The sequence below is a fragment of the Atractosteus spatula genome, chromosome 14 (genome assembly GCF_055471065.1).
Source record: "Atractosteus spatula isolate fAtrSpa1 chromosome 14, fAtrSpa1.hap1, whole genome shotgun sequence".
NCBI classification, from domain to species: domain Eukaryota; kingdom Metazoa; phylum Chordata; class Actinopteri; order Semionotiformes; family Lepisosteidae; genus Atractosteus; species Atractosteus spatula.
The window spans coordinates 22,906,680-22,919,714 of record NC_142719.1 but is presented as its reverse complement, the minus strand read 5'-3'; the positions used below and the strand labels follow the sequence as shown (position 1 = coordinate 22,919,714).

The 13,035-nt window shown below is 35.2% G+C and overlaps 1 protein-coding gene across 2 annotated transcripts in view; it reads left to right on the top strand.

Moving 5' to 3' along the window:
- Nucleotides 1-2,880: 2,880 nt before the first annotated feature.
- Nucleotides 2,881-13,035, top strand: part of dennd1c (DENN domain containing 1C) — a 44,583-nt gene continuing 34,428 nt past the window's right edge. For both annotated transcript variants that reach the window (XM_088931605.1, XM_088931606.1), the window contains exons 1-6: nucleotides 2,881-3,016; nucleotides 6,322-6,386; nucleotides 8,305-8,348; nucleotides 9,950-9,999; nucleotides 10,230-10,349; nucleotides 11,861-11,930. In XM_088931605.1, the coding sequence (XP_088787731.1) occupies nucleotides 3,000-3,016; nucleotides 6,322-6,386; nucleotides 8,305-8,348; nucleotides 9,950-9,999; nucleotides 10,230-10,349; nucleotides 11,861-11,930 (366 nt within the window). In that variant the 5' untranslated portion in view covers nucleotides 2,881-2,999. The remainder of the gene's footprint in view (nucleotides 3,017-6,321; nucleotides 6,387-8,304; nucleotides 8,349-9,949; nucleotides 10,000-10,229; nucleotides 10,350-11,860; nucleotides 11,931-13,035) is intronic.

The following is a 13,035-nucleotide window of genomic DNA, read 5'->3' as shown; positions in this document are numbered from 1 at the left end:
CACTCCTCCTCTGGCCACTTCCAGGTTCTGGCCATGCGGTCAAATCACAGGAGATAGTTTTCAATGTCCTCACCTTGCTGGTAGGGGGGCATCTTAGGCTCTTTCCGGAACATGCCCTCTGCTGAAGCACGTGTAGCAGACATGGGTGTCAAACTTGGTGGACACTGGTCCTGACCCGATGTCACTGTAGTGCGTTGACGTAGTGCCGGTGTAGAAAGAGCAAGCCCTGGACTTTCTGCTGTCTCCGTGCTTCCAGGTGTTGCTCCCTGAGCCTGCGATGCAGGTACAATCCTGGGTACAATTTAGATCTCCTGAAGGGAGGTTTTACGTCCACGTAATTCTTCAAACAATCCTTCCTCTCTCTTTTGTTGCCCAGACAGAAAGTCTCGGAGCAGGCTCACCACCTCCCTTTGAGGTTCAGTCTTGGATGCATGTCTTACACCTGTTACTTGTTGAGAGGTGACTCTAGGTTGAGCTCCCAGACAGTGCATCCCTGGAGAAAACGGGCAGGCCTTCATTCACAAGGAAAGGCACTGCCATAGCTTAAAGCAGATGAACCTTGGGACACAGTGGCCTCATCAGAGGAAGAAGCATGCTGTGAAGAGCTGGGAGCTCGACCTAGAGTCACCTCTCATTGGGATATTGCTTTAAGCCCAAAAAATGGATCCTGTTGCTTTTCTCTGGACCGATTCCAGAGCACAAAATCTTTTTATAACGCAATGCCCAGAACTGAATTTAAGAAAAAGTTGACGATTATGATGGCACACATACCACTGGAAGTAATATTTTTCACATACTAGGTGATCTAGTCTGGTCTTTTGGACCTGACTCTCTCCAGTATGTAACACATGTTAGTTGAATCTGCTGTAGACATCAGTGCTTCCATTGACATTCAGTTTCTTATCTTCTTCAAAATCTTAATTTCATGCACTAAAGAATTCAATTCCATGGTCACTCAGCCACTAGCTCCCCAGATCACTAACTCTTTCAGCTGATCTTAGGCAGGTGTACCTTTGTATCAGACCTAACAAATGGCAATAGTGAAACTTTCTCTCATCACACACTCCAGGACTGCCCATTTATCTGCTGATATTGAAGAGATGGATTGAATCCTGAATATTACCCATGTCTTCTAGACTCCTCTCACTTATTAAAGAAGTACACTGATACACTGACAAGCAATGTCCAGCTACATCAGGTCCTAATGCCTCCCATCAGCATTAGGTTCAGCTGGTCCTCCTTGTTGCTCCACAGAACTCTTCCAACAGGCGAACAATCTTCCTAACAGCCACCTACTTAGCACTGATGACAGCTCCTAGTACTGACCTAAGCTATATTTGGTCAACTATCCCAAACTCTCTGCACTACACTGTAAGTCAGCTAAAACGTGTATTGATGAGCTCTCTCTACAGTACATTCACTCACTCCTAAGAGCCTTGAGCTTAGACACAGTCTCAAATAATTTTTCTCTTTGCTCTTTTTATAAGCTTCTTAATTTACCCATAGCAAATACTGTCAGCTCTTCTCCTTCCTGTGGAATTCCACTGAATTTCACTGAGCTATTTGCTCAATCAGATCTAGTCTGACTCATTCCATGTTTTTTTTTTTCCCATTCACAGGTGCTTCACTCACAAATCCACCTCACAATGCACCAACATAGACATCTGATTCTTCTTCATAGATGGCTTATTGAGTTTCAGTGTTTCCCATGCACTTACTGTAACTGTATCCATCAATATTAATTGCCATCTGCCCGGACATTTGTCCCATCTTGAAATAAGTCCAAGTTATTTTTATTTGCTTTGCAGCTCCTACAGTATTTGGGATCTTTCTGTGGTATCATCTGTAATTTTGATTAGTACTACTAACCTAAATCATTAGAAAGGACAGGTGTCTTACTGCAGATCCCTGCTTTACTTTAGTAAACACAACTCCCAGTTTTAAAATCAATCACCGGTGTCTTCTCTTCTCTTTCAACTAACCAGAGCTGCAAGAGAACTTTATTTCCTGGTCTCAAATATTTTATTGGTAGCATAACCTTATGCACATACATGTATGTATCTATGATTAGAAAGTACTAACCTCCAGTCTGGGCCCTAAAAAGGGGCAATCAATCGTTTTTTATATGGTCTTCAAACAATGATTAGAGCACAGCAGCTTATTTACATTAGGCATATGCGTCAGAATAAAAAAAAACTTATCATCTCTATTACATTAGCATAGAGTATGGTCAGTTGCTGTGTCATCTGACCATAGGCAGAGTAAAGAACTCACTGTGGGATCCCTACTATCCCTATATCTTGGTGAGGACTAGATAGAGGTAATAAATGTCTTAATATGTAAAACTTTAGAATCATACAGGGGTGTATTTTCTTTTTTACAACACTGTATACATTTTCATATTTCCTACAACATCTAATGATAAATTACTAATTAATTAGTTATTTTGTTTAAAGGATTCGAGTGACAAGTGTCCAGGTGTCTTAGCCTTTGATTTCTTCTAGAATCAATCAAGGTTTGGCAATTCTTTCAAAATCTTACAGTGTTCTGTGAGCACTGTACTTTAAGTAACTTTACCATTCTTATTTTAACAGCTTTAGGTTTGGAGTTTCAACTGCATGAGAACTAGAAGTAATATTAGGTACACTTTCATATGGGCTAATGATCCGATAATTTGAAAACTTTTTGAAGGAGTAAAGGTGTTAGAGCACTGAGTTATTTATCAGTATTAACTATGTATTACTGTATTAGTGATTATATAGTTTTAGCATGTATTTTACAAAAGAATTATATATATGGTATATACGCTCTACTGCTGAATCTGGCCGGATATATTTCCTATGGTTAGAAGAATAACGTCATGCCGCATTCAGGAAGTATGCACAGCCTCGGTATTATAATTGAGTTCTGTTGCCTGGGTGCTAGTTCCTGAATTATTTCATTTAAAAATTGTAAAGACAATTCTTTTTAAAACTGACATGTGAAGTTACCAAACAATTATGGGATCCAGGATCAAGTAAGTCTTAATTTTTATTTAAGGTGTCTTAGCGAGACAGTTTTGTGATGCTCCATAACGAATCATCTTGACTTTTTTTGTTACTGTGGTTTTTAAGCTTACTTCCCCCATCAGAGATCTGTAATGCTGTCATGTAAGAGTGAAGTAAGTGAAAAAAAAAGAACTGAAAGGCTTTCATCTCTTTTCAAATCTGGAATTCAGCATTTTTAGGAGTGTACATGCAGTACTTAATTTGTGAGAATTTAACAATGAGACAGATATGTGTGAGTGTATTGTAAAAAGAATGAAAAATACAATGTCTGAAAAATGCTGATAGAATAAAATGTATTACTCATAACCTACAATGTTTCTTTGCAAGTAACACTTAACAAATACACTTGCTTCAAAGCAAGCATTAATTTATTGAACTCTTTTAATTAACCTTATTAGAATCTGTTCCTAATCAGTACAGTTTCTGGCTATGATTAAAACTAGATTTTGCTAAGCCTTCTTCTGCAGATGGGAGAGTCAGAATGATTACTGTACTGTATATTAACTTTTTAATATAATAACATTTCTTCTTTTTTCTTAAAATTGTGAGACATTTAACACTTAAGTATTTTGAATGCAGTCTAACATTCAATTATTTTTAATGCTAGCAAATAATCATCAATCCATTGAAAGCATCACGCAGCGATGAAAGATATATGATAAATGCGACTAAGTCATTTAGGCCTATAGCACTTATTTAATTGTGAATTCCTTGTTGGTTGGATTATTTGTAGCCAAAACTTGTATACTAATGATGTAAGAAAAAAATCTTAAAGTTTGAAAGTATAGGCAATTCATATTTCATATCAATACCATATTTCATTTGACATTTTTGGGGTCTGCGTAATTAAATTAGGTTGATCAACTAACTGCAAATATTTTAATATCAAATGGGAGGCAATGTTTAGAAAAAAGGAAAACAGGTTAAGAAAGGACAGAAAAATTTTTTTTTTCTTATCATCACTTTTGCCAGTGAAGGACAATGAAACGCATACAAAAGGACACAAGTGGAAACTGCATGGAAGTACAAGTACAACCAATAAAGTTTTTAAATAAATGACAGGTGGTTATTTACCCAAAGAGTTGTGGGAGTGTGGAACAAGCTACCCCGCCATTTATTTGAAGCCGATACTCTGGCATCCTTCAAGAAACAGCTCGATAAGATCCTTGGATTAATTACAGTAACTACTAACTACCAAACAAGCTAGACAGGCCAAATGACCTCTCCTTATTTGTAGGCCTTCTTATGATATAACCATTACCATTATTTTATCATCAGATTAATCAGCTCATTGCCAAGTGTACCTTATCATCAATTTGTTCCACTCTACATATGCACAAAAGTAAAGGGATATTATGCAATGTAGCATACAGATTTACATGGTTTAACCTGCAGTTAGTTAAATTTCAACGGAAGATTATCAATTATGTTTCTGAAAAACACTGAAAAGAAGAGAATATTCCAAAATATTAAGCTTAAGCGCAAATAGAAAGTCTACACACCCAAAGGTGGAGGGTATTTAGCTTTTTGTGTGATTTGGAAGGCAATTAGTTACACCAGAGCTAATTTACAATTAACTTACATGCTCATACTAAGGAGAATGTACCCATTCAACCCATTTTAATAGTTTTTCATCTTTAATGACAGCACATTTCAGAACATTGAGTGTCCTCTCATCCTCAAAAGCACATAGAGTAGTTCATCAAAGATTAATTTTAGGACCTCCAGAAACACCTCTTCAAGACATCTTACCCCATGACTGAGACAGGATGTTTTCACTGTTGAAATGTGTACTGGAAATTTATTATTGGATAATTGTTTTCTGATTTGTTGCAATGCGTATACTATACAAAATGTTGCTGTAAAACCCCTTGTCTCTCAAAATCTTTTATCTTTAATGCTTTACAATTTCAATTGATGGGTTTATGTGTCTTTCTTTCCTTTTCAATATTCAAAATAAATATTCATACTTCGTTGTAGTTAACAATGGCTGAGATATGTCCAAATCTCATACTGGTAGCATCTTCTTGACCATCGGAAATGCCTTTATAAATCACTGCATCTTTTGATGGAAAACTATATTGATACATGTTACAGAACCATTCCAAATGCTGTTAATGCTTTTCACACTCATTAGTACTTTAGTTTGTTTCCAATTAAAATATTTCTTATGAAATATCAGTATTTAACACATAATTCCTAAACCCAACTATTTACCAAGTTAAAAGTTGTTAGACTTAATTCTTTAGTTAGGCTATTCTTCACCATATTCTATTAAGTTCTAGTCCTTTTACTTCCTTTCACCTCCAGTCTGTTGTACAAAGAAAACTGAGGTGCTGTGTACTGACAATTCAATGACACTCTTAATCTGAATGCTTTACAGATCTTACTGTTTCAACATTGTGTCATATACCAATTATTGTAATTCAACAAGAGAGCACAGACTTTAAAGACCTAAGGTAAAAAAGTAGAGCTGTCTTTTTAACAGTGACTCTTCTGAAGGAGAGATCTGTTATTTCCTATCTGTAGGCCTCTTGAAATACTGTTTCCTTAAAAAGCGATAGTGACCACACAGACATCCTGTGTAGCTTGTCAGCATGCAGTGCACAGTTTATTTATTAAAGATGTTGAAGAGGTGTAGTTAATTTGGCTTCAAATTAAATTAACATTCAAACTACTTCATGGGTGTTTCCTTGGTGATGTTTAGATATAATCAACAAATACATTTATATTTCAGTACCTAGGTTAAGTGTATACTGTAAGTGTTTTGCTAGATAAACTGGTTGTTTTTATCTACTGCTCATGGTTTAAATACTACAAAAGCAAAACAGATATTATTATTATTATTATTATTATTATTATTATTATTATTATTATTATGGCAAGCAGCTTAAACAACCTGTTCCAATCCTATAGCTATCTGCAAAAATACAGAATGCATCGATGATTTCAAAAGTAACAATTTATTAATACCCATTTAATTTTACAGTTTCCTTCTCTGAAGTCTATTTTTATACTAAAAATAGTTAAAAGAGTTTTTTTTTCTTGTTGCAAGAATATGTTCTTAATTTTAAACTAGTTAGATAAAATAAGTTTGAAACAAGTGCTTACACATCCTTTGAGAAAAGATAATGACATATTCTACCTGTGAGGCTGTATTGTGTTTGCATGTGACATTTATTGATATAGACATTAATCTCAGTTTTTCAGCATCTTCATTTGCTTTATTGAGTATAAAATTTTTCCTGTTTGCTTTTGTAATTTTTCTTCACAGAGAAAATCCTGAAGGAACATTTTATTGGTTCTTTGAAGCATCCTGTCCCATTGCCAAGGACAAAGGTGACAAGTCAAAATATTTCGATAGATCAAGGTTTATGCTCACATTCAGCATATCAGCATTGCATATGTATTACTGAAGACATCACTGAAATAACATAGACTTAAAACAGATTCAAAACACTTCATTATTTATTTTATATTTATATTAATATTTTTTTGAAAGATGCACCCATACTAAGTTCCTTAAACTCAGCAGAAGCAATTTTATAACGCAGTATCACTTATATCAATTTTATATTTTCTTTCCCCTTAATATTTACTGTTTATTCAGGTCTGGCCTGCATCTGACTTTTTTTCATCCAGAAAGCCCTAAATTAAATTTATCTAACCTATTTCTGGTCTAACCTATTTCTGAACCTTGTAACACTGAAACTTAATGAATGTTAGTATAAATGTAAAAATTAGCCAGTGATTAATGAATTTTTTTATGTTCTGAGAGTCACAGAGTGATTTCCTGTCAGGTGACCCATGAGTCTAGCTATTGAAAAACCACACTGAGAAACAATTTGACTTGTCTTCCTGTTGATGTTTTCAGATGTTTTCGGAAAATAATAGACAGGTTTCTGTATTTTTTTAAAAGGTCCTTTTGGGAGATGAATTTCTCAGCATAGAAGGAATAATCAGATTGTCACCTGCTTTGCTAATAAAGGGTCTTTGTTGAGTGTTGTACCTTGCCAAGGTTTTCTATTTATTTAAATAATTTATTATTGGCTGCCACATATTCAAAACAATAAAAGGAAAACTGACTGATGAGATCAAAGGAATTTACATTATGCATGTAAAAATGGAAGACCTGCTTGCTACAAACAGTGGACATCTTGTTAAAATTAATTTTCAAGATTAGCCTGAAATGGGATATAGTAGTCCATCCTATCAGAACTCTACTCACATTTTCCAATCTAAAATAGTACAGCATCCTCCTTTTTTTCCCTGATCTCTCCCAGTGTATCAACTTCAGTGACATAACTAGGCAAACTATTCCAAACATTAATCTTTCAGTGTAACAATAGATGAAAAGGATTCCTTGAATCTGTTCTGAATGTACTTGCAGTATATGTTTATGATATCCCTGTATTCTACTGCATGGTTTTTATTGAATTATACTGTAGTGTCTTCTCTTACATCCAGTTTTCTTTTATCATTGCTTCTCTGTAAACTAATTTGATGAAAAAGAGATGCCACAGTTTGTCATTATAAACTGTGCGCGTCTGCACTGCACATCTTATAATTAATATCCAACACTTTTTCTCATCACAAAGGTTGTTACACTTACCAGTCTAATTGCTTATCTATATGATGAAAAATACTAAACAGAATGAATTAGTAGTAATTATAATTAATATTCTAATTGTTTATACTAAGCTTAATTTGCATTAGATCTGCTTATTGCGATATTCATAACTTCAAACTACAGGCCATTCCCCCACATCATCATCAAATTTAAGAAATTTGCAATTTATAATTAGAATCATATCAGTTACATACAGTACATAAGGACACCCCTTGAGCAGGCAAACTTAAGAGCCTCCTGGCATTTATAACATGTGTTGTCTGAATTCTAAAATGTAAAAGCACACATTCCATTGCAGATGCACAGTGTAGAGTTATTACTTTTGGTACCACCCCATCAAGCTCACACCCAGGACTCCTGAGCATTGTTGTAACAACTAGCCACCACTTGCTTGTAACATTGTATGTTCTAATGCATTAAGTAAAAAATATGTTTGATATCTGTAAGTTCAACCACTTTGTTCGACACTCTCAAATTTAACTTATGTTCTTATTTTTAACCTCTGGCCACTGACCATTAAATAAATTGTGATCACTCTGAACTCTGAATTGGCCTACCTAATTAGATTGGATTGTAAAGATGTACAACACTGATAGGAATAACATTTTTTTGCTTATCGTTTCACAGATCCGGAGGTTTTATTTCAATTCCCTGAAGATTTCAATGACCAGGTATTTAAAAAAGTAATTGAAAGTCATTTAAAAAAAGATTCCTAAGCAACATTAAAATGCCAGGAAGATGTCAGTTCCCCATATGAGCTAACCAGTTTCGTGTCTGCCCTTCCTGCCTATTTCTGTGCAGCAGTGAGAAAAAACATCCCAGTAATCTGATCACTTACAGTTAGAGACAGGAATGTCTCTAAGAGAGGATATATTTAAAATGAAATATTTGAATTCAAGATTGGAAGAAGATATATGATCATAACACCTAAATTACACAATTAATTAACTCAAACAAAAAGTTAACTCAAACAGTTTTTTTATGCTACATGACATGCAGAGACTTGTGTCTTCTGCTTGTGTTCACGGTGTCAACCATGAATCAACAACTGTTTTTGCATAATCACTTACAATTGGCCTTCATTTTCATGCCCCATGCATTATTGTAACATTTCTCAGTGCTGATGTTTTCAACTTACATACAGTACGTCCTTGCATAGAATAATAATGCGTAATGCTAATAATAATGTCCAGCCAGATCAACTTGATCAGTATCACATCCACTTTAACTGTCTGCTTGAATAGACAACCTTGTTGCTCCTGAATTCCAGGATATTTCCGCTCCAAACCTGGCCTCTGAGATTACTTCAGTAGGACCAGGCCTCATCCTTTACTGCTCTCTAGTCCAACCACTTTGGATTCCTGGTACCTTCTAGCATAAAAGGCCCTGTTTCCTAAGTGCTTTATCTTTCTTTCCTGCCTCGCTCTTCCTGTATCTTCTGCAACCACTACTTCAAAACTCTTTACAACTTTCAAGGTCACATTTTTTGTCCTTTCATCACTGTGCTACTGATGTCACACCAGGAATGAGGCTGCTCCAGTTTTATGACGACCTGCCTTCCAGAACTACACCTTTCTTGATTTCCCAGTGACCTGTACAATGACAAGTGGCAGTCTTGACTCCCAGCATGCTCCTTGTCAATCTATATCTGACAACCTTTAGTCTCTTTGTGCAAGGGCATGAAACTTTCAGTGCTACTTCCCTGTGCCTGAGATTTCTAAAATGTGTCCATTTGCATGGTCTGTGTGATCTGCATGGTTCATGCGTCTTCCATTCATATCCACTGCACACATCCTGCAAGTGTCCTTATTTCTCGTCAGCCCTGCCCCTGTACCTCCCTCATCTTGTTGTCTTTACCCCCTTTTTACTCCACAAATGAGATGGTCAACATTATTTTCATCTTTCCTCTTTGTTTCAATGTCTGTGATGTCTGTGAGGTATGTGGCAAAAATAACACTTTTTATGACAAGGGACACTAGTTTAAAATGTGATCTCTTAATCATGATGTTTTTGTATTCCTTTTAACTGCCCATGTGTCTTCTGCTTGTACTGTGTGGTCTTATTTTAGGCAGCAATGTGAAGTAGTGGTTAGGGGCTTTTAAAACGAAGGTTCTAAGATCATGAACAAAATGAAACACTGCTCCTGTGCCCATTGGTTCAATACTTCATATTATTTCACCAAGATGTCCAGTTGTGTAAATAGGTGCCATTGTAAGTTGCATTAGAGACAAAAATAAATATAATAATTAATTGCTTTATTTCCTTGTTTTAGGAATCCCGGCAAACTCTACCAAGATTCTGCTTTCCCTATGACGTTGAAAGGTAAAAACAGAAATCTGTAAAATCCTATTTAATTTGGTTTAATTAACATGACTTTATAATTGTTTTGGTAAGACAATCTTCCCTCTTTCCTAATAAGGGCTGTGGCAAACAGGAGTCAATCCCTGAGCCAGTGGAAAACAAAACTCTATCCTGGATGAACTGGAAAGTTTTAAGCAAAAAATGCAGAATGTAAAAGAGCACCAGTATTCATTTTTATTTTTGGCCTCTAGGGTGAAAGAGTGCCCAGCAGTGCAGCACTTCACATTTGTATTGACAGATCTGGAAGGCAATCAGCGCTTTGGTTTCTGTCGTCTCACTTCCAATTCCAGGACTTGTCTTTGTATCCTCAGGTGAGGAAAACTCCAGTACTTTTAATCCACATATCTTCCACAATAGTCCTCTTTATCTTGCAAGTGGTGCAAAAAAAGATATTCATGGGAAAAAAAGACGTTAGATGTATTAGATGTATTTGACGATGATTTCTGGGTTTATAGGTACAGTGATATTTGTCTTAACCCTCTGGGCTAAGGTCCAGAACCCTGCTCACAGGATGAGAAATTCAGGACCTTCATGCAGAGTGAATAGTTAACCAAGAGGGAGAAGCACGGGTGGAGGAAGGTTGCATGAGACAAACACGAAAAGAGAGGTTTGATTCTGGGATATATACAATAAGTATACATCTGGTCTTCAGTGTTTTAGTGTAGTGATTGGAGAATTGGATGACAGAGATACATTTGACACACTGAAACCAGGAGAAATTGGAAGTAGGAGAAGTTGGATCCATATTCAACCAAAATATACACCTAGGTAGGTTTGTTAAAGTTAAATGGTAAGATCCAAAAAGTAATTTTTATACCGAATTACTAATAAACCTAATCAATACAGTTAACTTGATAAAAGTGTGTGAATGGTTAAATGGGCAAATATACCAATGTTTGTATATTTAACATTATTTTTTAAGATCACTGGAAATAATGGTAATTTATGATAATGAGAAGAAAATTAATTGTGCGACAGTCTTCCCTTGATGTGACTCCATTACTTGCATTATGAGCTACATTTATTGACAATTATTTAAAATATTTAAAATTAAAGATACATTTTGTATCCATTATTTTTGTTTATTTATAGCAAATTCTCCCTAATGCCTGTTGTATATTTTCGATAGACACAATGAGGAAAGAGGCCGCGGAGATCTGTTAGCACCTACAGTATGATACTACATACTGTATCCAGAATGTTTAAAAAAATTACTAAAAATCGAATCAATTTTTGAACAGCAGTGACTATAATGTGAATGTGCCATTATGACTACAATCATTATTTGTAGATGGAGTGAAGATTTATTTACAAGAAGGATGAAGGGTAGTTTATTCTAAGCAGAATGACAGCAAATTATCATCCCATTTTAATATGAGAAGGTCACTTGTGGAGTAAAGGATTTATTTTTGAAAATAATAATAACGGTTAAAACAGAACAATTTCAATCAGAATCATCCCAAGGAACAAAAGATTTTGAAATAAATACACAGACATCTCTAGTTATCTGACCTTAATCCACCATTAATTGGGAGGATTTAATTAGTAATAAAATAGTATCCAGACAATACCTTTGATTCCATATTTCTGAAAAATCTGACAAGCCTTCTGTCTGCTGGGCAACTCTGTATTAAAGATGTATTTAGATTCTATCAGGATGTGTGGAAAATCCCATTAGTGTTGTCTCTGTAATTTGAAAGGCTGTTCATTAAAATAACATCAATGACAACTGAAAATATTAAATACCACATAGATTGAGAGAAAACAGCTTCACTTCAAATAACCTTTTGTTTCTTGTCACCCATCACCATTTTTATTCCAGTTATCTACCTTGGTTTGAAGTGTTCTACAAACTTCTGAATAACCTGGCAGACTGTCTGACTAAAGGACAGGTAGGGCTATCTGACAGGAGAGACAGTATATACAGTATGTAACTAAAAATAACAATATATAGTTGTAATTACAAATAAACTCATGTTTTAAAATGTTAATTTATCACTGAAGGGTTACTGAATGCTAATTTTTCCTAATAGCTGGAAACGGATCTTTAAGCAAATGCAAGTAACAACTTACGGATGAAAAGAAAGATTATAAGCCTTTTATGCACTACAGCTACTGACAAACTAGGTGTGCCATTTAGGTATAGAGAGCTGACAAGTTTAGTGCTCACACTTGTACTGTGTAAGCCATGTGAAAATTGTGAGTCACATAAACTTCAGGTAAATGTGAAAAAAATATTCTCCTTTCATACTGTTTCATTTTAATAAAAGGGCAGAAATACTGTGAGTCAATACTGTGGCTCAAGTGTGCAGCACACTGGTCTCTCTAGAACTCATTTCAGAAACTTTTCTTTTTTGATAAATCTTTTCAGCTGTACAATTAGGTTCTTGATTTTGTTGTATTACTAAGTGTAAGTGTGGTCGCAGTCAGAATTCTTCTATGAGATATCATGCTTAATTTATTTTTTTATTGTTTAATTGACATTCTTTCAAGGCCTCAGCCAACAGCAAACAACATGATTAGGGTCACGTTTTCCATCATGTCCTAAGTTTAGCACCACTTTTTTATTATGCCTGTAAGCCAAGACTGGCACATACTACACTAAAATCCTAACTTTTCTGCCCTTATGTACACTGTGTGATATCAACAAAAGAAAAAAATAAGCTAAGTAACACTTTTGGTCAGTGATTAGAGAGAATCTCTCTCTATTGTCACAACCTGATAATAAGTTGAATAAGCAGTGACAGATTTATTTTCCTGCCATGGAATAAGCGTACCTGTCATTTATAGTAAATAGTGATACCAAAAGATATTGATGTAATTGATTCCTGTATTTGTGTGCATTCCTATTTTCCTCTGGTGGATCACTAATTTTTCTTTAATAGCTTTTCACCTTTGTTTGTCTCCGTTTATTCTGTTTATTCTGTTTATTCCTCAACACCACCCCTTCTAGTGTCCTGTTTCTGTGTCCGTCCAATGTGGGATAAAAGAAGGAGG